Genomic DNA, 27116 nt, shown 5'->3' on the forward strand with positions numbered 1-27116 from the left:
TGCACAATATATAGCATACAGGTGAAAAAAGCATAGAGGTGTGGAAGGTATAGATGTGGTTTCACTGCATTTGAATTACTTATTGACCTAGAGGAGTTAAACTATCATTCCAAGTACTAGTTGAGTACCCAACATTGGCCTGGTATGTATTTATTCCAATTCTATTAGTCCATCTCCTCCTTCCCTCCCTCTCTCTTATCCTCCTCTTCCCTCTCTGTGTCCATCTCCTCTCACCTTTCTCTATCCATCCCCTCCTCCCCCATATCTGTTTAAATCTCTTTCTCTCCCTTCATTCTCATCATTATCCCCCCCCCCCCCCCCTCCATGCGAGGTTGCTTGTTCTCCACCCCACAGAAGTTCTTTCCAAACAGTAAGTGATGTGTGTACAAAGTTTGATTTCAGTCTAGTAGTTGAGGAGGAGATGGGAATAATATATCTCCTCTTTTATACTATGCATAGATTTTATGAAATACCATTCCTGTTCCAGTTTCCTCTATATGAATGTTTGCCCACCTGATTTTCATCCCCACCGTTGTGTTGAAATTGAGTCCGATTAGTGATATTGGGAGTTGATCATCCTGTCTGATAGTCATAAGATTGGTCACACTGAATAAGATGAGTTAATATAGAAGTGAAACTCTCAATGCAGGTTGTATATCCCAACAAGGAAGTAAATTACCATGCTGCACTGTTGGTTTATTAGCTACTAAACCAGGGTTTTGACTTATTTGATGCAACTATGAAGGATTTCTACACATACCTTCCAAACTAGTATTCATGATACACTCAACCTCTGATGCTTATTAGGCTCTGACATTTCTAACCATGCTGACTCATATAGTGGCCCATACAAATGTGAGTGAAGTCATTGTTTCTGCTGTGATCACTCTAGCCCTACTGCTGATGAAATATGTATAGTCAGGCAGAGAGAGTACATGTGATCAACTGACCTGCAAATTGTCTCCGGCCTTTACTCCCAGGGGGCTCAGAACTCTTGTGAGCACTTGCATGGTGAGCATGGACACCAATACATTGCGGCATTTCCTCTTGTCCCGTGCCACAATTTCCATCATCCCCCTATAGTACCATCCTCCTCTGTTGACTCTTAAACTATGATGACTTATATGATGCATATAGTGTGTACTCAAGAATTCTAATTTTGGTCACTCTTACACCCTCATACACCTCCTTTTTTGGCTAATCAAGTACGATCCTCCATGTTTTCTCAGTAGGGCAAGCTGTGCAGGAAAGGTCATCAAACACCGTACACCAGATATGAAAGTCAGTTATATTCAACTAGTGTCTGATACATGCCTGCAGGGAGAAAAAGAATTTAAAAAAGAATGGAGGAACTTATATTCCACAGTACTTGGACTGTTCCAAGTGCTGTTCCAGAACATTTTGCAAATACTTCTTGAATGTAAAATCACTACTCCTTGTAGAACAAATTGAAGATAAATACGGTGAAGTTACCTCAAAATAATGTGAGAAGCCACCTCCCTTCAGGCACAGCCCACAAACCATCACCCCAGATGCTGACATCAGCCATTGGCTGAAGGAGATGCAATCCAGGAAATGGGTGGAGGTCACACACCAACTTATCTTGCTACCTTAACCCTTACTCGACTTCAGAGATTTTAATGCCAATAGTTTTATGTGGGGTAGTTCCAAAATTCCTGGGTGAGACAATATTATAGAACATGTATTTTTTGCATTTAATCTTTGTGTTTTAACTAGTTTTAGTCCTGCACGTGGTACTGTCGTGGCTCTCGATCAATCAGCCTGTAGCCCCAGCTTTCTCACATCTATTTATGGGAAGGTGTGTGTCGGTTTATGTGACAGCAAGCATGTTTTGGTCATTCTGTCTTACCCATACTGATACTCATCATAGAAACCTCCTTGCTGGAACTAGGCGAACAACTGGCATTGCTCTACATCCACACCTCAGCACGTGAAAGCTAGCCTCTCACCTTCCACCTCCATAAAAGACAAGTGGAAGGTATTTACTTATCCTTAGACTTGAAATACTTGGGTCCAAAGAATGACACATACATCGAGAACTCCTCAGTGTCGTGAAGCATTGCCCAACATGGCCCCAAGACCTGATCACATGCATAACAAATGCTACATCATTTGTGCCTAGAATATAAACATAATATTCTTGCACTTTCTGGCTGCATCTGGCTTAAGGTTGTGTTCTCCCTCATCTCACTGTAGTAAAAGCAGAGTTATGCTAATTTTAGACATCAGGAAAGAAGACTCACAGTGTGGGCAGCAATCATCCTATTTGTCTTTCAAATATTTGTGCAAGTTATTCAATCAAATGTTTAATAGGCAAATTATATGGACTCTAGAGATTAAAGGATTTATAGTCAATTTTGTTTCAATTTTGAGAGGACTGGTCTACTAATGACCACATAAATTGCGTGTAATCAGTTACGCAGAATGGCCTTCATGTGCCCTCAACATGTAATATCAGTATTTTTCCCTTGACGCTGTGTGGTGACATCATAATCTTATTGCACATATTGTGTGACATTTTAGTGGTTTCCTCCCTATTTTTTTCCTCATCTGCAGCACATACATCTTTCTGCTTCAGTCAAAAACTCATTGAATGTTTTTGTGGTGCAAGGATTTTAAACTTCACTGTCATCAGAAACATGGAACTTGATGGTGGTCTCATAATCAAAGAATTTCACTATTACAAAATTTACCTAGTGGAGTGAATGCAAATATTGAGTCATCTGACAAATTTAAACTTTGTGACTTTCACAGTCAGTCTGTGAAATGAAGTGATCTGTGTTAAAGTCCTACTTCATCATTCAGTTTGGTTACATATTTGTTGAGGAGATGATAGTTTCTCGAAATTGTTAGATGAGACATATCAGAGTTTTTTTTCAGCATTCAGGGGTAGCAAACAGTGTCAGATATTCTATAATTAATGAAACACTAAACTCTTACAAATAAGCATAGATATTCATTCTTGGACCATTATCAGTACGACTAGTAGAAAAGTTAGAATAAGCCCGAAAAAGAGTGACAAATTTCGTTATAGATCCACTTAGTTCTGAAGCACTGTTTAAACTCCAGTAGCAATCTCAACAAGAGATGTTGCACGTCATGGAGAGGTTTACTGATAAAATTCTGGGGTTTAATGTCCCAAGAGAAGTTGGGGAATATGTTATTTCAACTCTGATATGTTTCGTGAAATGACCAGGATGGGAAGAGCAGATGAATTTGAGCTAAGACAAAAGCTTATCGGCTTATATTGTACCCATCCATTGTTTATTTGTTCTGAGTTATTTGTTCTGTGTAGTCTAATTTCTGTATTCCTCTACAAATCATTCTCCATATATTCATTCCTTCACCAGTTCTTCAGAGAATTGTCTCATTCTTACCAGTCCACTGGAGGATTTAAGATTGAAGCTCACATATTGGCATTGAAGTAATTTTAGTTGGATAAGAGGTTCACTTGGATAAAGGTGGCATGTGGCCTGTGGGGTTGGTCAAGTCTTGCTGAGGAAACATTGCATCACTTACCTCAACTAATGTAGCAAAACCAGTGAAAATCTATAGTAGCGTAAGTGAAAGCAAAAGGCCAAGACGATGGATAAAGATATGCTGGGGACATTATTACCCACAATAAAATGCAGTTATGTTTAAAACTTTTTCACATCCACTTATGTTTTGTTGGGATGTATTTGAATGTAGTATACATACTCTAAAGAGATTGCTGATTAATTTTATGACAATGTTATCGTTACATGTACATAAGTTTCTATTTGTGGCAACATCACTAGGTGTGATGCCAATTTATTCTGTCTCTTTTTATTCACAAGTTACCTTAAAATAGTAGCATAAGTCTTAATGCAGATTTTATTTTTGTTGAAGGTCCTATGGCAGTGTCTATAAGGCTTTGCACAAGGAATCAGGCCAAGTGTTGGCCATTAAACAGGTTCCTGTTGATACTGACTTGCAGGAAATCATCAAAGAAATTTCTATTATGCAGCAGTGTGACAGCCCCTGGGTAGTGAAATACTATGGCAGTTACTTCAAGAATACTGATCTTTGGGTAAGCAACAATGACTGTGATGTAACTTTTTGCGCCATTAAATTCAGCGTGTGTGTTTTTTATTTTTTTTTATTTTTAAAGCAAGTTGGCAAGGTGGTGATGATTATACATGTTGCAGAAACATTAATAAACATGTACTGCTTTTAAAACTTAAATCTTTCATTGTTTATATTTATATAAGGTGATCTAATACAGTGGTATACACCAAAATTTGTACTCTACTGACCTTCTAGAAGCATAATGATTAATACTCCAACCACCCTCAGTACGATTTTCCTCAGTTATGAATTTCATTTGACCTAATACTTTCTCACTAATACATCTAAAACAATCAATTATTGATAAAATTATTTAATTGGATAGATTTTTTTGTATCAATACAGATCATCCGGTCTTTACCTCTTATTAATGATTTCCATTCTAATTTTTCTGACTTTTTCATTGCTTTTCTTCTGTTTTTCTGTCTTTTCCACCCTCTGCTTGTTTATCTTTTTGCCACTCTCGTGATTTTTAACTCTCCAAACTGTCCTCTCTTGCCATGATGAATCCCATCTCAAATCGCATCCTTTCCTTTGAAAAACATAAAAGTTCCAACAATCAGTCTTTCCTTCTCATCCCATACAGTAAGTCTCCCCTAACCTGCAGTTCTGGATGACCTTCCCAAAATCTTCCCTTTTTCCTAGGCCTCTCCAGCCCTTTTCCTTCACCCTTCTGCCTTCCACTTCAACCATTCTGCCTGTTGTCCCTCACATTCAGTAATGTGAGAGGCTTCAAGGACAGGATGAAAATCAACTTGATTCTTATAGATCTTATATCAGCTTATGATACAGTATGGATTAATGGTCTAATGCTTAGCTAAAACTGTAAAAAAACAGACTTACACAGTACTCGAAAATATATTACCAGACAGAAAAATCGAATTTTCACTTCTTGGCATGAACATCAGGACCACGATTGTGACTAATTGCATGCACACATTCTTTCCAATCTAGATATTGCTGATGATGGTTCAGACACCAAACCACATAAATTTGTGTGCATGTACGACATGGCCATTGCATATCAAACTAAAATTTTAATGACCTAGACAAAATATTAAATGCAAATCTGGAAGTACTGAACACGCACTACTCCAGGCAGCATCTATACCCAAACCCTAAAAAAACACCAGCATCATAATGCACCTAACAACAAAGGAACAAATAGAAAACTACATTTCTCTATGAATAACTAATATATAAGGTATGAAAGTAAGGCTAAATACTTAGTAGTAAAATTAGATCACACACTAATGTGCAACTCACATCTACAAGATACAGAACAGAAACAAAAATACTATAATGCTAACCTGTCAATGGAATGGCATAGGGCTATGGAGTGAGTACATGGAGAACTTGAGCATTAATCCTTGCCTACAGTGTGGCTGATTACTGTTCACCAGTCTGGATGAAACTGCACACCAGCTAAAGTGCACGTCCAACTGAAGGAAACAATGTGGATAGTCTCTGGAACACTCAGAACCACCCCATGTACCTGGTGCCCTGTTCTAGAAAACATAGAGCCCCCTGAAATTAAGAAGTCACACTTACCCACAAGAGCCTACAGAAAGAACATAGACATCTCAGAACTCTTTCAGTGACCTAGTACCTCCAGACAGACTTGAATCCAGTCACCTTTATGGAAAATCAACAAAGGACTGCAAAGCTTTGACTTGAAGGCAGCTTGGAAATACCTGTCAACTGTAAGTGGACATAAGAACCAAAATTTGGTGGATGAACCCTACAAAAAGAATCAATGGAGTCAATCTACCGAGGAAACCATGGGCAACTTTAGACTGTGTCAGAGCAAATGCTGCTAGGTGTAAACAACTGACAGACAAATGAGGCCACTCAGACAGTCCTGAATGTGAGTGCAGCGCAATCCAATCTGTGGGCCATTTATTTGCTTGTGAAATGCATAGCTATAAAGATGAATTAGAGGACATACAGACTCAGCCACAGAGTGACTCAAGAATATTTGTAATGTTGCATAGTATAACAACACATGTAATGGATATTGTAATTCAGTACAGAGCTGTAAGAATACTGTCATTTATGGTGATTGTATTTGTAAGTGCTGAATGAGTAAATAAATAAAGAAACTTTGATCAGAGCAGTGCTAAAATTGGAAATACAACTGTTTCTGAAATCATAGAGGAAGTGACATTGCTTTCTGTGTTTTGTTGAACTGATCTCTTTGAGAGTGAGTAAGGGAATAAGGAAGATGAAAGAATAACCAGGCTTGTTTGAAGAACAGCAACAGAAATTGATGTCAGTAAACTGGCATACTAGAAAACCAGTTAATTCATAATGGAATTCTTAATTATATGGTATGTGGAATATAGCAATAGCAACAGTCTTCAAGACATGTTAATTACTATTCATGGAAATAGTTACACTGTGTGTGTGTGTGTGTTTTTTTTTTAAATAATATATTTCTGTTCTGCAGATTGTCATGGAGTATTGTGGAGCAGGGTCAGTCTCAGATATTATGAGGCTGCGAAAGAAGACCTTGACGGAAGATGAAATTGCAACAATATTATGTGATACTCTGAAGGGCTTGGAATACCTTCACCTGCGAAGAAAAATCCACAGGGATATTAAAGCAGGCAACATTCTGCTCAACACAGAAGGGCATGCTAAGCTGGCAGATTTTGGCGTCGCTGGCCAACTGACGGTAAATGTACTTTATGTTTGGATAGTGTTAATTTTTGAGATTGGAGTCATCTGGTCATATGGTTACCAGGATGCTGCACACAGATTAGAGCTTTCTGTAACACTGCTTGATTTTTCATCTGTAAATGTTTACTGTGGTTAAAGGAACAAGAAAAATGTGTTGTAATGAAATCTTTTTACTTTATTTTGTACAGAAACACCTTACTTCAAATGTGATCAAACTGTGTGATTGAAATTGAAGTGAGAATGTTATCATCTCTCTCTCTCTCTCTCTCTCTCTCTCTCTCTCTCTCTCTCTCTCTCTCTCTCTCTCTCTCTCCCTCTCTCCCTCTCCCTCTCAGTGTCATATTGCTGTCAGGTACAGATATTTTGCTAATAACGTTCTGCTTATATGTCACTGTTGGCTAGGATACCAAGTTACGTAATATTACAGCATATGTTTATTATTATTGCTTTGATTTGACACCTGACTAATCACTGCTATTGCTTTTTATAAGTAAGTAAGTAAAGCAGTCACCAACCTGAAGGTTGTTATGAAAACCACAGTGTTTTATTAGATGCAGTACTGTTGGAGGTTGTATGCTGTTATCTTCCTTCAACCTTTGAACTGGCTTACCCAGTCAGTTATAGAGGGACTTACAATTTAATGCCAATTCTGAGCCACAGTGCAATTCAGCATTTCTCACATTAACAAACATTGCCAGAGGCGAAAGAAGTGATGGATAAGAATCCTAGGATTGATCAGTAATTGAACCTGAGACCTTTTGATTTGCAGTTTGGCACTTTACCACTGAGCCACCAAGACACAAAAATAGGATTATAATATTCTGGGGTTCTTTGAAAGAATTTTCAAAAATTTCTGTCACTGTACTTTGTGGCAGCTTTATTTGCAGCTCTTGTTCAAAAGCTGTTACATGCTTCAATTGTATGTTCGAAGTGAGAGGTAATTCACATCCCACTCCCAGTCCTACAATTTGATTAAAGTTTGGCCTATACTGTTCTGCATTGTTTTTCTTGAAATTTATCTAAGGTACAATGGAAAAGAAGTTAGTGTTGACAATGATTCCTTGATGCTGATCATATTTGTAATAAATTTTAATTTAATAGATTGAATGTTTAATTTTCTAGGTAGTATATTTGCTACTTTATTTGCTCTGGTAATCATAAAAATAGTTCAGTTTTCATATTTTCTTTCATATTTACAAGACTCATTGTAGGTGATGCAGGTATCTGTTAACTGTTTCTGTGGAATCAGTATTTAAACCATGTAATGTTCCTACATAATGTAATATTATTGTAATATTCTGGCTGCGAGTACCAGTGATGATGCGCTACCGTAATTGAGACAACAACGCTGGTTGCTGTGAAAAAAGAGCATATGTGCTTTTTGTAATTGTTGGAGAGAAGGAAAGCTGATTGGACGTTTTTTTTTGTGGGGGAGGGGGGAGGCAGTTAAGTTTGCATATAGATGTAATTTGAAGTGCTGAGGAGATACAACTTGTAATCGAAATTATCAAGAATAAATAATTTAATTTGTGAAAAATAAGGTAAATATTGTCTATAGACTTTTATTTGATGTTGGATCCCCGGACCTTCATAAAACAATTAGTGTGCTTAGCAATCCAGTGCAGGGTGATTTCTTCACAAATTAACAATACTGGGCGAATCTGCTGCTATCTTCAGGTGACTGTGAGTACTTTAGCTGCCACAAGAGATGGCGTTTTCATCTGGAGTTGTAGCAGTTTTCTCCGACTATGCCTGGCGTTCTCTGAGAACCGGAGAAATGGAAACCTCCGACCGTCAACCGTCAACTTATCCTGTACCTAACCCGTTCTCTCCTTACAGCAGCCACAGAGAAAACATATTTTATCTATAGTCAAATTTTTTCACAGGTTTTTATGTTAGGCAGGTAAAAAATTTTAAAATCTATGCATCTAGGCAAAAAATCTAGAGAGATTAAATGCAGTACTTGTCTTCTCTATGTCAAAGTCAAAGGTCAAGTTAATTATTTTTTCTTTATGATATAGCAGTTCATTATAACCAATAGAATCTCAAGCAATAAACAGTACTTCCATTGTGTATGGGCTCCTGGAAATTTGTGTACTGTTTTACATGGTTTGTATTTTCAGCTAGTAGTGGATATGAAGCTCTTCCATTCAGTACTCTTCATGTTAATATGATGTCCTACTTGAAAATGGGGAAACTACAGTTGTCCATTGTTGCAAACAATTTTGGCAGCTCACCCGTAATAAGATAACAATTTTGTTCCTACCAGTGGCGGATACAGAAAAACCTCGAGGAGGGGGCACTAAAGATATCTTGAGATAACTTTACATTTAGCATAATAAGAAATAATCAAGTCACATGCAAAGTTTAAGTAAGTTTTATTTAAAATGGTTATACACATATACAAGATAATGCCATCTTTTAAAAACCTTACAGGTGTGGTTCTCTTCCTTAAATTATGGTTCCTATGCGCCTACTGGCAGGAATGGTGTGGGTGGCAATGTGGGCGGCTCTGCAAGGGGGTTTACGCCCCGCATACACCTCATATGTATCCGCCACTGGTTCCTAACATAATTTTATTATGTTTACAGACAAATCAGAAATTTTCAAGGATCTAATAATTTTGCAATAGTGTGTTCCTGCTTCCTTTTTGTGAACTGCATTGTTGAATTCGGTGTGTAGTGCATACCAGACTCACCCAAAGCGTCCATATGGTGCTGTGTCCTGTTGTGCACATTAAGAAATCTGTGTCTGTGAGCAATACAGAACTGCCAGAACCTGTATTTTGGGTGTACACTTAATACGTCAGGGAAGTCTCTGTGTGATAACTACACAAATTGGAAAAAGAAAGCAGAGAAAAATGGTGGTCTTGTAAAGTGGTCATCCAAAATAAATACAAGGAAATTTAAGATAAATGCTATAATTAGCATTAAAGAAATCTGAAAACTGGCTGAAACATCCCTGACAAATTGCATTTTGGAACACGTTTGACTGCATAAAACTGTGTACCCAACAGGGATATGAACCTGAACATTTCACTACCCTGGATCTTTTTTGTAGGAAATATGTCCCCCAACTGTGCATTCCTTAGCAATGGATTCTGAATTTGTTTGAAAACACTCCTCTTCAGCTTTCGAAAATGCTTGTTTGTTTGTGTGCTTCACTGTTTGCAAGATTAGAGCAACTACATATCTTAATCTGTTTTTGTTTATAGCAGTTACTGCTGTACTATTAAGAAATGATTTTCTTTGTGTGTCATGGTCATTAAGAATGGAAGAGTAAGTAAGTGTGTATTCTTGTTCTGCAGGATACGATGGCAAAACGGAATACTGTAATAGGAACACCTTTTTGGATGGCACCTGAAGTAATCCAGGAAATTGGCTATGACTGCGTGGCTGATATCTGGAGTTTAGGTACTCACGCTACATGTAATCATCATTTATAACATCCTAAAAACTAAATAAAGTATTGAATAAAAGTATTGTTGTTTCAGGAATTACGGCTCTAGAGATGGCTGAGGGAAAGCCACCATATGGTGACATACATCCTATGAGGGCGATATTCATGATCCCCACAAAGCCGCCACCTTCATTTAGAGAGCCAGACCAGTGGTCACCAGAATTTATTGACTTCGTTAGTCGGTGTTTAGTGAAAAATCCAGAAGAAAGGGCCACGGCTACTGAGCTATTACACCATGAATTTATAGGTTTGTGTTCTGTCCTACTGATTCCTTTTATTTTTATGTAGTATTTTTAATAATGCCATATAAACAATTTTTAAAGTACTATATTGGCCTGAATATACGCCACTTTTTTTTTACCCAAAATTTGGCTATGAAAAATTAAGAGTGCAGCTTATCTGTGTGACCTTACAAACACCGTTTTATATTTGCATCATAGAAACTTCAACTGCAGTGTTTGTTTAGTAGTTTAAAGTGTAACAACAATACTGCTAGTATTTCAGAAGTAATTGTTGTAAGTGAGGTAACATTGTAATAATCATACATTGTAAACATTTTATTTGGATAGCGCCTGTTGTTGTGCTCACAATTCTGTTATTTTGCACAATAGATAAAGCACAAATTTTCTCTAATTAAAGTGTAAAATTTAGTCTTTGCCAGTAAGCAACAATGTCGAAAGAATGATGACCAACTTTGGAATACAGAACAGTTGCGTTATAAATTTGAAACTTGCCATTATTCATAATGTGATGAGTGTGTGTAACAGAGAAACTGCAATTGTATGACTTGAATAACTCTAATGTGTGGTCTTGGATCACATTGGAGAATAAGTTGTGAGCTGTTGTTCTGTCTGGTAAATCGTACAAGAGGCCTAAAGCTGAGAAAAATACTGAACTTTTAAAGCTAGGGTTCAATATCAGTTGTTTCTGCAAGTTTCTGTCTAGTAGTGGCCTCTCTGTCTGACAAAATAGTTCACAAGCACAGAGACTGCCAGAAGACTTTGCTGAGAAACTTGTCAGTTTCTAGAGACACTTGATCCAAATGTGGCAGTGATATTTTTATCTTTTATTCCAGATTGGCTTATTTTTAGGATGTGCGGAGTGTTATAAAGACGATGGGTTATAACGGTGTGAAAAATATCTCATTAAAGAAGCTACAAATGGAAAAACAAAGAATTACTGTGAAGATACATTGTGGCAGATTGAGGAAAGCTGCTCTCTGCCCCCACCCCCACCCCCTCATCCACTCCCCACCCCATAGTATTCTGAAGTGTGAAACATTGCTCAAAGAAAATTTGCCACAGGGGTCAGTGATGCATTGCCAGGAAAAAGGTTTGATGAAGGCGAAGCTTAATAATGGATTTCCTGGCTACTGTTTGCAATTGCAAACCTGTTGCACTACTCACACACCTGAAGTAAAGAATAAGACAGATCTAGTTATCATACCTCAAAGTATGACTGAAATGCAGGTGGCTGATGAAAATGTAAAAAGCCGTTTAGAGCTTGTCTCCAAAAACCCATTCTGATTGGCTTTTAGACTCGCTTCCAGTGTTATATTTGGGTGGAATATCTGACATGGTGTACAAGACTCAGTAGGTTCAAGAACTGTTGTGTGTCCAGTGTCCTGGACTGGAGCCATAACAGCGTACATAGGAGCAGGCAGATGGACATACTGACAGTGGTGAAACAAATGTTAGTAGTGATACTAACAATGATATCAGTCAAGCCTGTGATAAGCAGCAGGATACATCTGTGTAATTTATCTACAGTACAATATAAAGAAATGTGGTAAAGAGTTGACTATATTGTGAAAAGCTTTCCATGTGGGTAATATGATGATAATTTTTTTCTCTACTGCATTTTCATCTGTCCCAGCCACCCACCCCTTCACCCCAATCTCTAAAATTAAAGGTACAGTGTATATTCGGACCAATATGGTAATTTCTCTCCTAACAGATACAATGTTGGAGTTCTTTAACTTGTGGCCATGTTACTTTTTTTCATTTTAGTACAACAAGAGTTATGTATGTGGTGTTTTATTTTTTTGTGTAAATTGTTGTCTTGTATTATGTAAGAGAGAAAATCTGCTTCCAGGAAATGCCAAACAGCCAAACATATTAAGTCAGATGATTGCAGAAGCACGTGAAATACGAGAAAATCAGAGTTACAGAAATGTAGTGAGCTCTTCAGCTGCTGGAGCTGCTAAACAAAATCATGCAGATGAATCAGTAAGTGAACTGGAAAGTCAGATTCTTTACTATTTGTATTTCTTGATGTCTATAACCTTGAACTTACGGACATAATTCTTGTTTAAAAGTCTCAGATTTTTAAACTTTTTTTTCCGAGTATTTTTGGCTGTGGGCAGGTATTGTGAAATAGCTATGTTTCTGTAAAAGAGAACTTAATAAACAGTGAATGCTCATGATAGATATTGTTCTGAATGTGATATAATCTATAACAGAAGCAACACAGATGTGTTTTTACACATAACAAAACGAAAAAATTAAAAAAGCCAAGGATTGTTTGTCTAAAAAACCTGACTCATTTTTTGTGTTTATAACACAAATCAGGGCCCAGAGTTAATCAGTAGGATAATTGAGGTGCATGTTAAGAGGGTGAAATAGTTTAAAAGTGGACTGTGTGTGTGTGTGTGTGTGTGTGTGTGTGTGTGTGTGTGTGTGTGTGGGGGGGGGATGGAGGAGGGGGGGGGGCTGACACACACACACACACACACACACACACACACACACACACACACACACACACACACACAAAAAAATCGAATATGTTGATCTGCCTGAGATTACTGGACTACTAAAATGAAATTAGTGACTCTTCGAGAATAGTTACAGCAGATATAACATACATCCAGCACTATATACCACAGTTAAGACGCCTCTGTGTAGAGTGGAATCACCCAGGAATACCAAGGAAGTGAAAAGTTAAAAAACAACTTTCTGGGGGCAAAGTTACGCTACATTTATTGTGTGTGTGGGGGGGGGGGACTGTTCTGGAAGATTACCTAGAGTGATGATCTGCGATAAACAGTGGACGATTAAGAAACATGATAGCCAAAAAGTGTAACTACTTGTTCACTCGTTCACTTGTACACTGAGGAGATGTGACGAAGAAAGGTAGTTAACTGATGTGTTGACATTGTTACAGGATGAGGATGAAGTTGTAAATAACAAAACTATGCTGCAGTATCCTGCAGATTCGGGAACATTAGTGCCAACACGCGATGTTGTTGATGGTACCTTGGTGCCTTGTCGGGACAATGCTACTTTGGTTCCCAATAGTGATGCTGGAACAATGGTTGAACTGCAGTCCAATCTGGGTACAATGGTAATAAACAGTGATACTGAGGAGGAGCCTACAATGAAAAGTAAGTGTCCATTTTGTTTTTACTTCTGATAGGATTGTTAGGGTGACCTGCAGCAGCAGAAAGCTGTGAATCAAATGGAATATTAATGTGCGCTATTTACATATTTTTCTAATAGTCTCACTTAAGCTAACACATAGGATCATCAAAAACATTACCAAAAAAATTAAAAAATTTTCTCTTGAAAATTGTACTCTTTTGATCAAAGTTGTTGTCCATGGCAGAATAAAGATATAGGCCTGTATATCAACTTAAGATTCTGATAATGTACACGGAGGAAAGTTTTCTGATGAAACATTTGTTTGTAAACAAAAATTACTTTCTTTTATAGGGCATGACACAGGTCCAGGTGAACTGGGAAAAAAGTATCGCCCACTATTTCTCGATCACTTTGACAAAAAAGAAGCTGAGAACATAAAGGTAAAGAACTAGTTCAATAATGAATTGAAATAATCTTAAGTACAGATGTCCTACAGACTAAATTATTTGTGCTACATATTAGATTAATGTAATAGATACACATATAGGATATGAAGCTTTTTGTATTTGTAGACTCGGTTGTTTTCTGCTGTGGCAGGTACAGAAACTGTTCATGGCATGGTAGTAGCATCTATTGCAAGGAAGTCACCTTATGTTAAAACCCTGCTTCATGGAAACTAAGATCAGGAATTAGTTCAGAGTAAACAAAAGCAACAGAACTTATGAGTGAAAATTTTGCTTCACTATATTGCTACAAGATAATAATTGGTTGGTAATAGCACTTGTAGTTCTGGATTATGAAGTTTTCCCAGCATATTGAGTACACAAAGTTTTAAGACTGCAGCCATGTCTCATTCACTTTCTGCCATTGTATTTCCACTGAATATTTACCTGTTACCTTCTGGTCAGCTTAGTAAGTTATCTTATTTAATGGCTCGTTTCACTAGAGATAGCATTATACTAATAAGAATATCAAAAGCAACAGATAGTCCCATCAGTGGTAAAATACGAAACTCCTTCTGTCTCATGAATTGACACATATGATGACCTTAGTTGCACTCTTGTCATCTTCACTGAGACCAGTAAGGGTAAATAACTGGATTCCATTCATTATCCCACTGAAAGCCTCTACCACAGTTAATAAGGCTTCCCTCCATATGTATCTTCATGGCCCCTTCAATAATGAGTCCAAAAAGAAGATTTCTGTAAGGCTATGTTCACTCTGCGTGCCTAACCTGGTGATGAAGAGGGCGAAAAACCACTTCTTTGATTTTCACAATGTAAAACCTTTTGGTGGTGTACGAGACCGTGCTGCATTGTTTTATGAATGTTTTTTTTTCCATAAAAACTTTAATTTCCATGTGAAAAAAGAAAAGTACTATTTTTCATTTTGCACAGTTTTTAAGTTCAGTAACATGAATCGATTTTGTGAAATTATGTGATTAAAAAGTCTGACTTCAGCAGGTGATATACAAGCTTGTGAATAAAATAGTGCAGCCATCAGTTTTTCACTGCCAACCAGTCTGTGCTATCATATAGAACTAGGAGTTCATTTCTTTATTGGTACTGTTTTGACAGCACAGTGGCTCAGTGAGTGTTCAATCACAGAAGAAATTAGACATTATGGACTCATCCCATGTATAGTGACAGTCATTTAGGAAAGTTTTTTTTTTACATAAAGAAATGAAAACTTTTCTGAAAATTTTTATTCATATCACAGAACGAATCACAATACATTTCAGTATGTGCTGCAAAACGTTGAAGGTCAGACACATGTCAGGATGTAATTAGCATTGTTGTATCATCATCTTCAGCAATATCTTGCAGTGCCTTCATCAAAGATGTTTTGACTGTGTCGAGTTACAAAAGTACAATACTTTCCCCCATTAGATTTTTTCTTTATAATGGAGTTTGACTGGAACCAATGACGATCCGTCTGAATGATCTTCTGTTCTTTGTCTTAAGACACTGATCGATATCTGTATTCGAGTCAAGCTGACACGGAACAGTAGGTCTGCAACTATTCAGTTCTGAGGAAATTGGCAATTTTTTTTATTTTTTCTGTCTCAGTTGGACCAATATGAAACTTTGCTGCAGTGGTTACTGGTTTCAGGCTGACATCCCCATTCTCAAATGACCTAACTATTTGGTTGTATCTGTCCGATGCGACAGACATGTAAGCTAAGTACTTGTTGCCCGCAGTACACCTTACTGGACACAAGTTATACATGTCTTTTGGCCCCCCTGTGGGTTGGGGGGTTAAAATAGGCCTGAGGTATTCCTGTCTGTCGTAAGAGGCGACTAAAAGGAGTCTTGCACATTTTGGACTTTATGTGGTGGTCCCCTGTGGGGTTTGACCTCTGTCCTTCTAAATTTTCCCAAAGAGCGAGCCAACTAGGGAAGGGCGCCTTACACGGTGCACCTTGTCCATCATGTGCTGAGACCTCTCGCATCCTTCATTGATGTGGATCTGCCCTTTTGCTCATTCTCCAGCTCTTGGTTGAGGTCACCCTCCTGGGTGTTTTTTCCTCCATCCACTGTGCAGTATCGCTTTCTGTGCTGATGAAGATAACAGACTTCTTAGCTCATTTGCACCTGATATCCAGCACGACAGCCAGTATGTTGTAGTGGGGCCATCATGCACCCTACTGGTTGTAGCCCCTGACCACAAAGGGATCGCTCTACTGATGCCTGCACCGTTAACTCCCCACATATGCCAAAGAGTAGATGCATGTCACCCTGGGGCATTGGGACTCCCGGCTATGGCCATCCTGCTAGGTGGCCTTTGCTGTGACTGGCTGGTGCCCATGGGGAGGACTCCTGGTTGGAGTGGGTGGCATCAGGGCGGATGACACGCGATGAAGCATAGTCCATCATCGCTTGCTGGTGGTGAAATACCAGCAGTATTTAAGCTTTAACGAGCTCAAGTATTTAAGCTTTAACGAGCTCAAGTCAACACACAGAGGTACGACCCCAAATTGTTCCCCTCCCTGGCCACACCATGGGAGGAACGCCGGGCTAAGGATGGCAGGGAACCTTATTTGCCCTGCTACCTTACATGTACTAGAGTTGATGGGAAATCTTTCCTGTCAATGAAACCTCAGTTTTTTTGTGGAGCATTTAGAGGACAAGTTTGGAGGGCTTGTCAAAAATGCGGTCAGGGTCAGTCTTGATAAAAATATCATCACCTACCCAGTTACGGGCATTACTCACTTGTGACAAGCTGAGGGATGTTTCTGTTACCATCACACACCATAAGAGCTTAAATATGGTCCAGGGTATTATATTCCACAGGGACCTTCTTTCACAGTCTGATGACGAGCTGCGTGCCAATGTAGAGCGATGAGGTGTCCATTTTGTCCAGTGCATCCATTGGGTCTGAGGGTATAATCAGATTGTCACCAGTGCCTTCATCTATGCCTTCGAGGGTGACACATCACCTGAGAAGGTCAAGGTGATAGTCTACTGTTGTGATGTCAAGCCATATATCCCTCTCCCGATGCGGTACTTTAAGTGCTGGAAGTTCAGCCGTATGTCTTCCCGCTGTACCTGTAGCAACACATGTCGAGATTGTGGACATTTATCACATCCCAATACTCCTTGTGCCCCACCTCCCATCTGTCTCAACTGCAGAGAGCACCATTCCCCTTGCTAGCCAGACTGTAGGATTCTACAGAATGAAAGAAAAATAATGGAGTACAAGACCCTGGACCGACTGATGTACACTGAGGCTAAGAGAAAATATGAGAGGCTACATCCTGTGCATATGGCATCAACTTATGCCGGCACTATGTCACCAGTTTTAGCACCTTCCATTCTGCTGTGTACAGTTGGCTCTCAAATCCATCAGACTCCACCTGCCCTCTTGATGGTGGGGGGGCCACTTCTATCCCTGTTACTCACACACCACTTTTTGGGAGCAATGCGCCCCCCTTCCTCCATCCATCGGGGATGTCAGTCACCCTTCTCAGCCGGAGAGGCGTAAGTCTTCTTTGGCTAGTCTCACTCGGAAGGGGTTGCTTGGGTCACTCCCTTCCCAGGTTCCTACCAGTGGCAAAGTGGACACCTGCCAGTGGCTGAAGCACCCATAGGTAGCTGGTCGTAGGGCCTCATGGTCCTCCTCAGTGACTTAGACTAGATCAGTGAAGCTCTCCCAGCTGGAAAAACCTAAGGAACAGTGAGAGAAACCAAAAAAGAAAAAGATCCCCACGAACCAAGGCACTGCAGTGGCACCCACACCACCACTACCAACAAGGTCAGCGTCTGAGGATGAAATGGAGATTCTGGCCTCCACCGAGGACCTAGATCTTGCTGGTCCCTCGGGAATTGCTGAGCACTTCGTTAAGCACTTTGTGGAGAATTAACCCACAGCATTTCGTACTCTCAAACGGCGGCTGGATGGGAAAGTCCTCTTGTTCACTGCATGCCACAATGAACCCTATAATGCCCCATTCACAGAGTGGGAACTCCTCAGTGCCCATGCACATTGCCCGAACAGAGCTTCTGGGCCAGATCGGATCCACAGTCAGATGATTAAACATCTCTCATCTGACTACAAGCAAGATCTCCTCGTCATCTTCAACCGGATCTGGTCTTTCCATCGCAATGGCAGGAGAGCAGTCATATGGCCTACTGGCTCCATGTCAGGGTGGCTTCTGCCAGGGTCGCTCTACCACTGATAATCTTATGTCCCTCGAGTTTGCCATCCAAACTGCCTTTTCCAGATGCCATTACCTTGTGGCCATCTTTTTTGACTTACGAAAAGCTTATGACACTACCTGACATCATATCCTTACCACATTGTATGAGAGCTGTATCTGGGGCCCCCTCCTGATTTTTATCCAAAATTTCGTGTTGCTCCGTAGTTTCCTTGTCCAGGTTGGTGCTTCCCTTAGTTCCTCCCATATCCTGGAGGATGGAGTCCCACAGGGCTCTGTATTGAGTGTATCTCCATTTTTTGTGGCCATTAATGGCCTAGTGGCAGCTGTAGGGCCATCTGTCTCATCTTCAACCTATATAGACGACTTCTGCATTTCGTACTGCTCCTCGAGTACTGGTGTTGCTGAGTGGGGCCTACAGGGAGCCATCCACAAGGCACAATCATGGGCTCTAGCCCATGTCTTCCAGTTTTCAGCCGCGATGTCATGTATCATGCACTTCTGTCGGCATCGTACCGTTCATCCGGAACCAGAACTTTACCTCAATGACTATCCACTCACTGTAATGGAGACATATTGATTCTTAGGACTGCTTTTCGATGCCTGGTTGACTTGGCTTCCTCACCTTGGTCAGCTTAAGCAGAACTGCTGGCAGCACCTCAAAGCCCTCTGCTGCCTGAGAAACACCAACTGTGGTACAAATCACTCTACGCTGCTGCAGCTCTACAGAGCTCTTGTTCAATCCAGCCTTGACTATGGGAGTCTGGTTTATGGTTTGGCGGCACCCTCAGTGTTGCATTTACTCGACCCAGTGCACCACTGTTCGGTTCGCTTAGCGACCGGTGCTTTTAGGACAAGACTGGTGACTGGTGTCCTGGTAGAGTCTTGAGTTCCTCCATTGAAGGTTAGGCATGCACAACTGCTCGCCAGTTACGTTGCACACGTTCGTAGTTCTCCTAAGCATCCGAATTACTGTCTCCTTTTCCCACCCATAGCGATTAATCTCGAGCATCGGCGGCCCAGGTCAGGGCTCATGATTGTGGTTTACATCTGACCCCTTCTATCTGAACTGGAGTCCTTCCCTTTACCACCTCCTATCCAGGTCCATCTGCATACACCTCCATGGTATACACCTAGGCCTCGGATTCGTCTGGACTTTTCGCAAGACCCTAAGGACTCAGTTACTCTTGCAGCTCTCCGCTCTCACTTCCTCTCGATTCTTGACGTGTTCCGAGGCTCTAGATGGTGGTCATATCTCGTGCAATTCAGTATATCCATTCATGCCCTGGGGAGTCGTTCCTTCTGTGTACTGACTCCTGGAGCAGCCTGTAAGCTATTGACCAGTGCTACCCTCGTCATCCTTCGGCAGCAACTATCCAGGAGTCCATCTATGCCCTGGAACGGTCCAGTCGTTCAGTGGTGTTTGTCTGGACCCCGGCACATGTCGGAATCCCAGGCAACGAACTTGCTGACAGGCTGGCCAAACAGGTTACACGGAAACCGCTTCTGGAGATAGGCATCTCTGAGCCTGACCTGTGTTCTGACTTACACTGCAGGGTTTTTCGGCTTTGGGAGATTGAATGGCATAACAGTACGAGCAATAAATTGCATGTTATTAAGGAGACTATGAATGTGGGAAGTCGTCTATGCGGGCCTCTCGCAGGGAGTCTGTTGTTCTCTGCTGGCTCTGCATTGGCCACACTTGGGTGACCCACGGTTACATCTTGTCCCGTGAAGACCCACCTCAGTGTTGGTGCGGCACCCGGTTGACAGTGGCACACATTCTGGTGCACTGTCCCACACTGAGTGCCCTGCGACTGGACTCATTGCTGTTAATTTTATCTGACAAAGCCCCATTGGCTGATTTAGTTTTACATTTTATTCATGAGAATGGGTTTTATCATTTGATCTAAGTTTTAGCACATGTACTTTGTCCCTCTGTGTCCAACCTAGTGCTTTTAGGGTGGAGGTTTTAATGTGTTGCAGAGTGGCTAGCTTCTTCTTTTTATTCTCGTGGTCAGCCAGCCAAGGTAATCTACATTCTTGTTTTAATCTCTTCTACCTGTTTCTTGTGTCTTTGTGGTTTTCTTGTCCAATTTTGTCCATTTTACTGTTTGTTGCCCTTCTGTCGTTCTTGTGGTTTTTTCCTTTCTTCCAGCTGTGTTATCTATGTCTGGATTGTTTTACTCCCACCCTTTTGGAATTATTCTAATCAGAACGAGGGACCAGTGACATAGCAGTTTGGTCCCTTCCTCCCTCTTTTAAACCAAGTAACCAACCATGTCCTTTGGCAGCATATTGTGTGAGTAGGTACAGTTAATAATAGGGTGTGTGGTTTGAGAATGGGTGTGTCAGCCTGAAACTGATAACCACTGCAGCAAAATTTTATATTAGTGCAACTGACATGGAGCTGCTTCAGTTCCAAGGGCTACATATAGTCAGTGAGAGCCCATTGGCATTGTCTTGAGAATTTTAAACCTGTCAATCTGTGTGAGGAAATTAGAGATACATATGTGCACAGCTCTTGGAACTAAAATAGTTTTTAAGAAATTGTGGTGAAACTGATGCCAAGTGGAACTACATTTTGATGAACTTATTCCTGGATCACCTGACCTGATCTTGTGAAGTTTTTCAAGTTATTCTCTGTAACTGTACCTATGGTGTTCCCATTAGAATTTCACTACCTTACATTGAAGACTAATAAGAAAGTGTAAGAGATGTGCCTTCTTACTTTCCAGTAGTTGCAGATCTATGTGAATGGATGAACTAAGTATCTCTCCTTGTATTGTTACAATACTTGTAATTTTTCTTCCTCGCTGATTGGGAAATGATACAGAACTTCTTCCTTGAGAGAGAGAGAGAGAGAGAGAGAGAGAGAGAGAGAGAGAGAGACTTCTGTGATACTTCTGATTAAAGCATACAAGAGATGTCTGATATGTGTACTGCAAAAGCTGACATGTTCTCCCCCAGCTTGTGCCAAATGTCATTTTATAATGGAAATATGAAACATTCTGAAAGTCACCAGTGTGGCCCGGCTCTTTCAGAGCTGTTGCGACCTGGCTACCAGTGTGACCACTGCAGTGCAAAACAATGGGTTTGGTATCCTAATGTGTCACGGCCTGGCATGGCACATGTGGATTTGATTTGCAGTGTTGACACACCTTAACTTTGTAATGCATGAAAATCTACTGTTTTCAGTCTCTGGCCTCTGTAAAGACAACAGAGTACTTCTCTCAAGACCATGTCATGTGCTCCCCTTTGGACAGCTGAAGTTTGCAACTTTCCTTCAACAATGCTACAAATGGTCATTGCTTTTGTTCTGTTGTATTAGTGTGTATGCAGCGTGCTAAGCTGATGTAAATCGCTGACAGCTGACCTGAAAATGAGTATCTTCAGTGTAGTTGAAACATTGTGTTGAGAAGTAAATTGTAGACAGGTTGCAGTCCCAAATAATCCATCATCATCATCATCATCATCATCATCATAATCATCATCAGCACCTGCTGGTTTTTTTATCAGTATTCTGTTACAGCTTTGTGTGAGCACATATCATGAAAATAAGAATGCAATATCATAGAGAAATGTAGTTTACTTCATTTATAATGATATGTCAGATGTCTTTGTGGCACAGACTGTGGTTCGAAATCGTAATTTTATGCCCAACTTTAATTATACTCTTACTACTTATCCTTCCATCTGGATGAGCTACTAAAGCAGTGTGTATGTTTACTGCCTCAGGATTTATCTTTTATATTCTTTCATTAAATTAAAGAAGTTATTGTATGGTTTGTAACATTACTTCAATACACTTAGTTATTGTGTACAACAAGAGATCTCTGTATGGAGAGAGTAAATCAGCTTATTTGGACACGTTTGTCAGAAGCAGTTGTCCCTTCTGATGTCTTACATAAGAAACGTTATTTAAATGTTATCAAACAGTGTGGTATCAGTGAGAGCTACCATCCACTGTGTAGGCACACAAAAGGAAATTGAACATTGTGGCATAGTTTTCGATCCAGTGTTTCTGTTGAGAGTCTGTCTCAACATCCCCTTTTTCTTCACCACTTCCTGTCTTTTGAACCACCAACCTACCTAAACATGTAAAAAGTTTAGTGGGTTCAAAATGATGAAAATTGTCTTTTACTTTAAGTGCACTATTGTAACTAATTCATAGTGTAGGGTCACTAAAAAGTCTGGACGAGAAAGATGGTACAGTAAATACATTTTTAGTACTCATCTCCTTCTGGCTCCGTCAGATTTACGGTTCAGTGAAAGAATGCTCATTGAAATTGTAGTGTCTAGTCTCAGGTTCTGTGTTTTGAAGATTTGACATGGTTAGTTATGTTGCGTATATCACTCTATTTATTTACTTCTTAACACACATACCACAGATTTCATATTTCCACAATAACTTGAAATTTTATACTTTTTCACTATAGGCTGTCACAGTAATAGTATCTTCTTATTGCTCTACTATATAACACTTTAACTTTGGTCCATATTAATTTTGTAACAAAACAAATGCATTATTACAGTGATGTGTACGTACACCTGCAATTTCGATCTAAATTTATATAGTCTGCTTCCAGCTGTAAAAATTGTAAAACCTGTACTCTGCAGCATGGCTGTGGATGACCAATTCTAAGAACTACTGTATAAGGCTCATTGTGTGAAGTGCCAACTATGAACTGCTTTCCACTTGCCTGTTACAGCATGCAACTCTTAATGCAGTGATATATACACAAAACTATGGGTTTACGAACTGGTTACAAAGTTATACATACAAACTGTGATATGTACTGTGAGACTTATTTTTCTTTCAAAATTTATGACATACAATGCGTAGGATGACTAAATTTATGGGATTATTGTATTCTTGCACTTTTAATCATAGAAAACATTCTTGTTAGCTTAAAAAAAAAGACCAAGAAACGGTAATAACTGAAAAATGTATTAACGTATCAAGTTCTTCTGCAAAACCAAGTAAGCGTGTATAACTGAACATAAGTAGTATCAGAAACATCAATAGAAGAATCTGTATTGACAGTCTCCATCGCTCCCTCCCTCCCTCGCTGAGTGAGTGAGTGAGTGAATGAGTGAGTCTTTCAATGCCATTTCCTATGATGAAGTTTCTGTTGCCATTTATGTTCAAATATATCCTGTGCAAGCTTATTCACTACTTGTAACTATTGTAGTGTACATTGATTGGAACTTGCTTATTGGACTCGAGCCTGCTCTCCCTCCACGATATGCCCTCCCTTCTGTTGCCTCCATTACCAAATTGACAACTACTTTATGCCTCAGGATGTGTCTTACTAAGTGGTCCTTACTTTTAGTCAAGTTGTCCCCTAAATGTATTATCTTTCCAATTTGATTCAGTACATGTTCATTAGTTACATGATATGCCATACAATTTTAAGCATTCCTATGTAGCTCTCCCCCCCATGAACCATGGACCTTGCTGTTGGTGGGGAGGCTTGCGTGCCTCAGCGATACAGATGGCCGTACCGTAGGTGCAACCACAACGGAGGGGTATCTGTTGAGAGGCCAGACAAACGTGGTTCCTGAAGAGGGGCAGCAGCCTTTTCAGTAGTTGCAGGGGCAACAGTCTGGATGATTGACTGATCTGGCCTTCTAACATTAACCAAAACGGCCTTGCTGTGCTGGTACTGCGAACGGCTGAAAGCAAGGGGAAACTACAGCCGTAATTTTTCCCGAGGACATGCAGCTTTACTGTATGATTAAATGATGATGGCGTCCTCTTGGGTAAAATATTCCGGAGGTAAAATAGTCCCCCATTCGGATCTCCAGGCAGGGACTACTCAAGAGAACGTCATTATCAGGAGAAAGAAAACTGGCATTCTACGGATCGGAGTGTGGAATGTCAGATCCCTTAATCGGGCAGGTAGGTTAGAAAATTTAAAAAGGGAAATGGATAGGTTAAAGTTAGATATAGTGGGAATTAGTGAAGTTTGGTGGCAGGAGGAACAAGACTTTTGGTCAGGTGATTACAGGGTTATAAATACAAAATCGAATAGGGGTAATGCAGGAGTAGGTTTAATAATGAATAAAAAAATAGGAGTGCGGGTTAGCTACTACAAACAGCGTAGTGAACGCATTATTGTGGCCAAGATAGACACAAAGCCCATGCCTACTACAGTAGTACAAGTTTATATGCCAACTAGCTCTGCAGATGATGAAGAAATAGATGAAATGTATGACGAGATAAAAGAAATTATTCAGGTAGTGAAGGGAGACGAAAATTTAATAGTCATGGGTGACTGGAATTCGAGAGTAGGAAAAGGGAGAGAAGGAAACATAGTAGGTGAATATGGATTGGGGGGAAGGAATGAGAGAGGAAGCCGCCTTGTAGAATTTTGCACAGAGCATAACTTAATCATAGCTAACACTTGGTTCAGAAATCATAAAAGAAGGTTGTATACCTGGAAGAATCCTGGAGATACTAAAAGGTATCAGATAGATTATATAATGGTAAGACAGAGATTTAGGAACCAGGTTTTAAATTGTAAGACATTTCCTGGGGCAGATGTGGATTCTGACCGTAATCTATTGGTTATGAACTGTGGATTGAAACTGAAGAAACTGCAAAAAGGTGGGAATTTAAGGAGATGGGACCTGGATAAACTGAAAGAACCAGAGGTTGTAGAGAGTTTCAGGGAGAGCATAAGGGAACAATTGACAGGAATGGGGGAAAGAAATACAGTAGAAGAAGAATGGGTAGCTCTGAGGGATGAAGTAGTGAAGGCAGCAGAGGATCAAGTAGGTAAAAAGACGAGGGCTAATAGAAATCCTTGGGTAATAGAAGAAATATTGAATTTAATTGATGAAAGGAGAAAATGTAAAAATGCAGTAAATGAAGCAGGCAAAAAGGAATACAAATGTCTCAAAAATGGTATCGACAGGAAGTGCAAAATGGCTAAGCAGGGATGGTTAGAGGACAAATGTAAGGATGTAGAGACTTGTCTCACTAGGGGTAAGATAGATACTGCCTACAGGAAAATTAAAGAGACCTTTGGAGATAAGAGAACCACTTGTATGAATATCAAGAGCTCAGATGGCAACCCAGTTCTAAGCAAAGAAGGGAAGGCAGAAAGGTGGAGGGAGTATATAGAGGGTTTATACAAGGGCGGTGTACTTGAGGACAATATTATGGAAATGGAAGAGGATGTAGATGAAGACGAAATGGGAGATAAGATACTGCGTGAAGAGTTTGACAGAGCACTGAAAGACCTGAATCGAAACAAGGCCCCGGGAGTAGACAACATTCCATTAGAACTACTGATGGCCTCGGGAGAGCCAGTCATGACAAAACTCTACCATCTGGTGAGCACGATGTATGAGACAGGCGAAATACCCTCAGACTTCAAGAAGAATGTAATAATTCCAATCCCAAAGAAAGCAGGTGTTGACAGATGTGAAAATTACCGAACTATCAGTTTAATAAGTCGCAGCTGCAAAATACTAACGCGAATTCTTTACAGACGAATGGAAAAACTGGTAGAAGCCGACCTCGGGGAAGATCAGTTTGGATTCCGTAGAAATGTTGGAACACGTGAGGCAATACTGACCTTACGACTTATCTTAGGAGCTAGATTAAGTAAAGGCAAACCTACGTTACTAGCATTTGTAGACTTAGAGAAAGCTTTTGACAATGTTAACTGGAATACTCTCTTTCAAATTCTGAAGGTGGCAGGGGTAAAATACAGGGAGGGAAAGGCTATTTACAATTTGTACAGAAAGCAGATGGCAGTTATAAGAGTCGAGGGGCATGTAAGGGAAGCAGTGGTTGGGGAAGGAGTGAGACAGGGTTGTAGCCTTTCCCCGATGTTATTCAATCTGTATATTGAGCAAGCAGTAAAGGAAACAAAAGAAAAATTCGGAGTAGGTATTAAAATTCATGGAGAAGAAGTAAAAACTTTGAGGTTCGCCGATGACATTGTAATTCTGTCAGAGACAGCAAAGGACTTGGAAGAGCAGTTGAACGGAATGGACAGTGTCTTGAAAGGAGGATGTAGTCAAATTAAGTCGGGTGATGCTTAGGGAATTAGATTAGGAAATGAGACACTTAAAGTAGTAAAGGAGTTTTGCTATTTAGGGAGTAAAATAACCAATGATGGTCGAAGTTGAGAGGATATAAAATGTAGACTGGCAATGGCAAGGAAAGTGTTTCTGAAGAAGAGAAATTTGTTAACATCGAGTATAGATTTAAGTGTCAGGAAGTCATTTCTGAAAGTATTTGTATGGAGTGTAGCGGTGTATGGAAGTGAAACATGGACGATAAATAGTTTGGACAAGAAGAGAATAGAAGCTTTCGAAATGTGGTGCTATAGAAGAATGCTGAAGATAAGGTGGGTAGATCACGTAACTAATGAGGAGGTATTGAATAGGATTGGGGAGAAGAGAAGTTTGTGGCACAACTTGAGTAGAAGAAGGGATCGGTTGGTAGGACATGTTTTGAGGCATCGAGGGATCACAAATTTAGCATTGGAGGGCAGCGTGGAGGGTAAAAATCGTAGAGGGAGACCAAGAGATGAATACACTAAGCAGATTCAGAAGGATGTAGGTTGCAGTAGGTACTGGGAGATGAAGAAGCTTGCACAGGATAGAGTAGCCTGGAGAGCTGCATCAAACCAGTCTCAGGACTGAAGACCACAACAACAACAATGTAGCTCTACACCTCAAATCCTTCTTTTCTCTTCATGTGTGAAATGTTCATTATCATGATCAATATAATTATTACTACAGCTTAGAGAAATACCATATGTAATCTCTGGGCATGCTGATACACACTTCCTTGTGTCCCTATCTTTCACCCTATTGATACA

At 40.0% G+C, this 27116-nt stretch overlaps 1 protein-coding gene across 3 annotated transcripts in view; it reads left to right on the forward strand.

The window, feature by feature from the left end:
• Positions 1–27116, forward strand: part of LOC126472844 (serine/threonine-protein kinase 3) — a 359477-nt gene that overhangs the window by 312587 nt on the left and 19774 nt on the right. For all 3 annotated transcript variants that reach the window (XM_050099964.1, XM_050099965.1, XM_050099966.1), the window contains 7 exons: positions 3892–4072; positions 6560–6787; positions 10100–10205; positions 10286–10498; positions 12346–12479; positions 13417–13636; positions 13965–14053. In XM_050099964.1, coding sequence (XP_049955921.1) covers positions 3892–4072; positions 6560–6787; positions 10100–10205; positions 10286–10498; positions 12346–12479; positions 13417–13636; positions 13965–14053 — 1171 coding nt within the window. The remainder of the gene's footprint in view (positions 1–3891; positions 4073–6559; positions 6788–10099; positions 10206–10285; positions 10499–12345; positions 12480–13416; positions 13637–13964; positions 14054–27116) is intronic.

This window comes from Schistocerca serialis, chromosome 1 (assembly GCF_023864345.2).
Source record: "Schistocerca serialis cubense isolate TAMUIC-IGC-003099 chromosome 1, iqSchSeri2.2, whole genome shotgun sequence".
NCBI lineage: Eukaryota > Metazoa > Arthropoda > Insecta > Orthoptera > Acrididae > Schistocerca > Schistocerca serialis.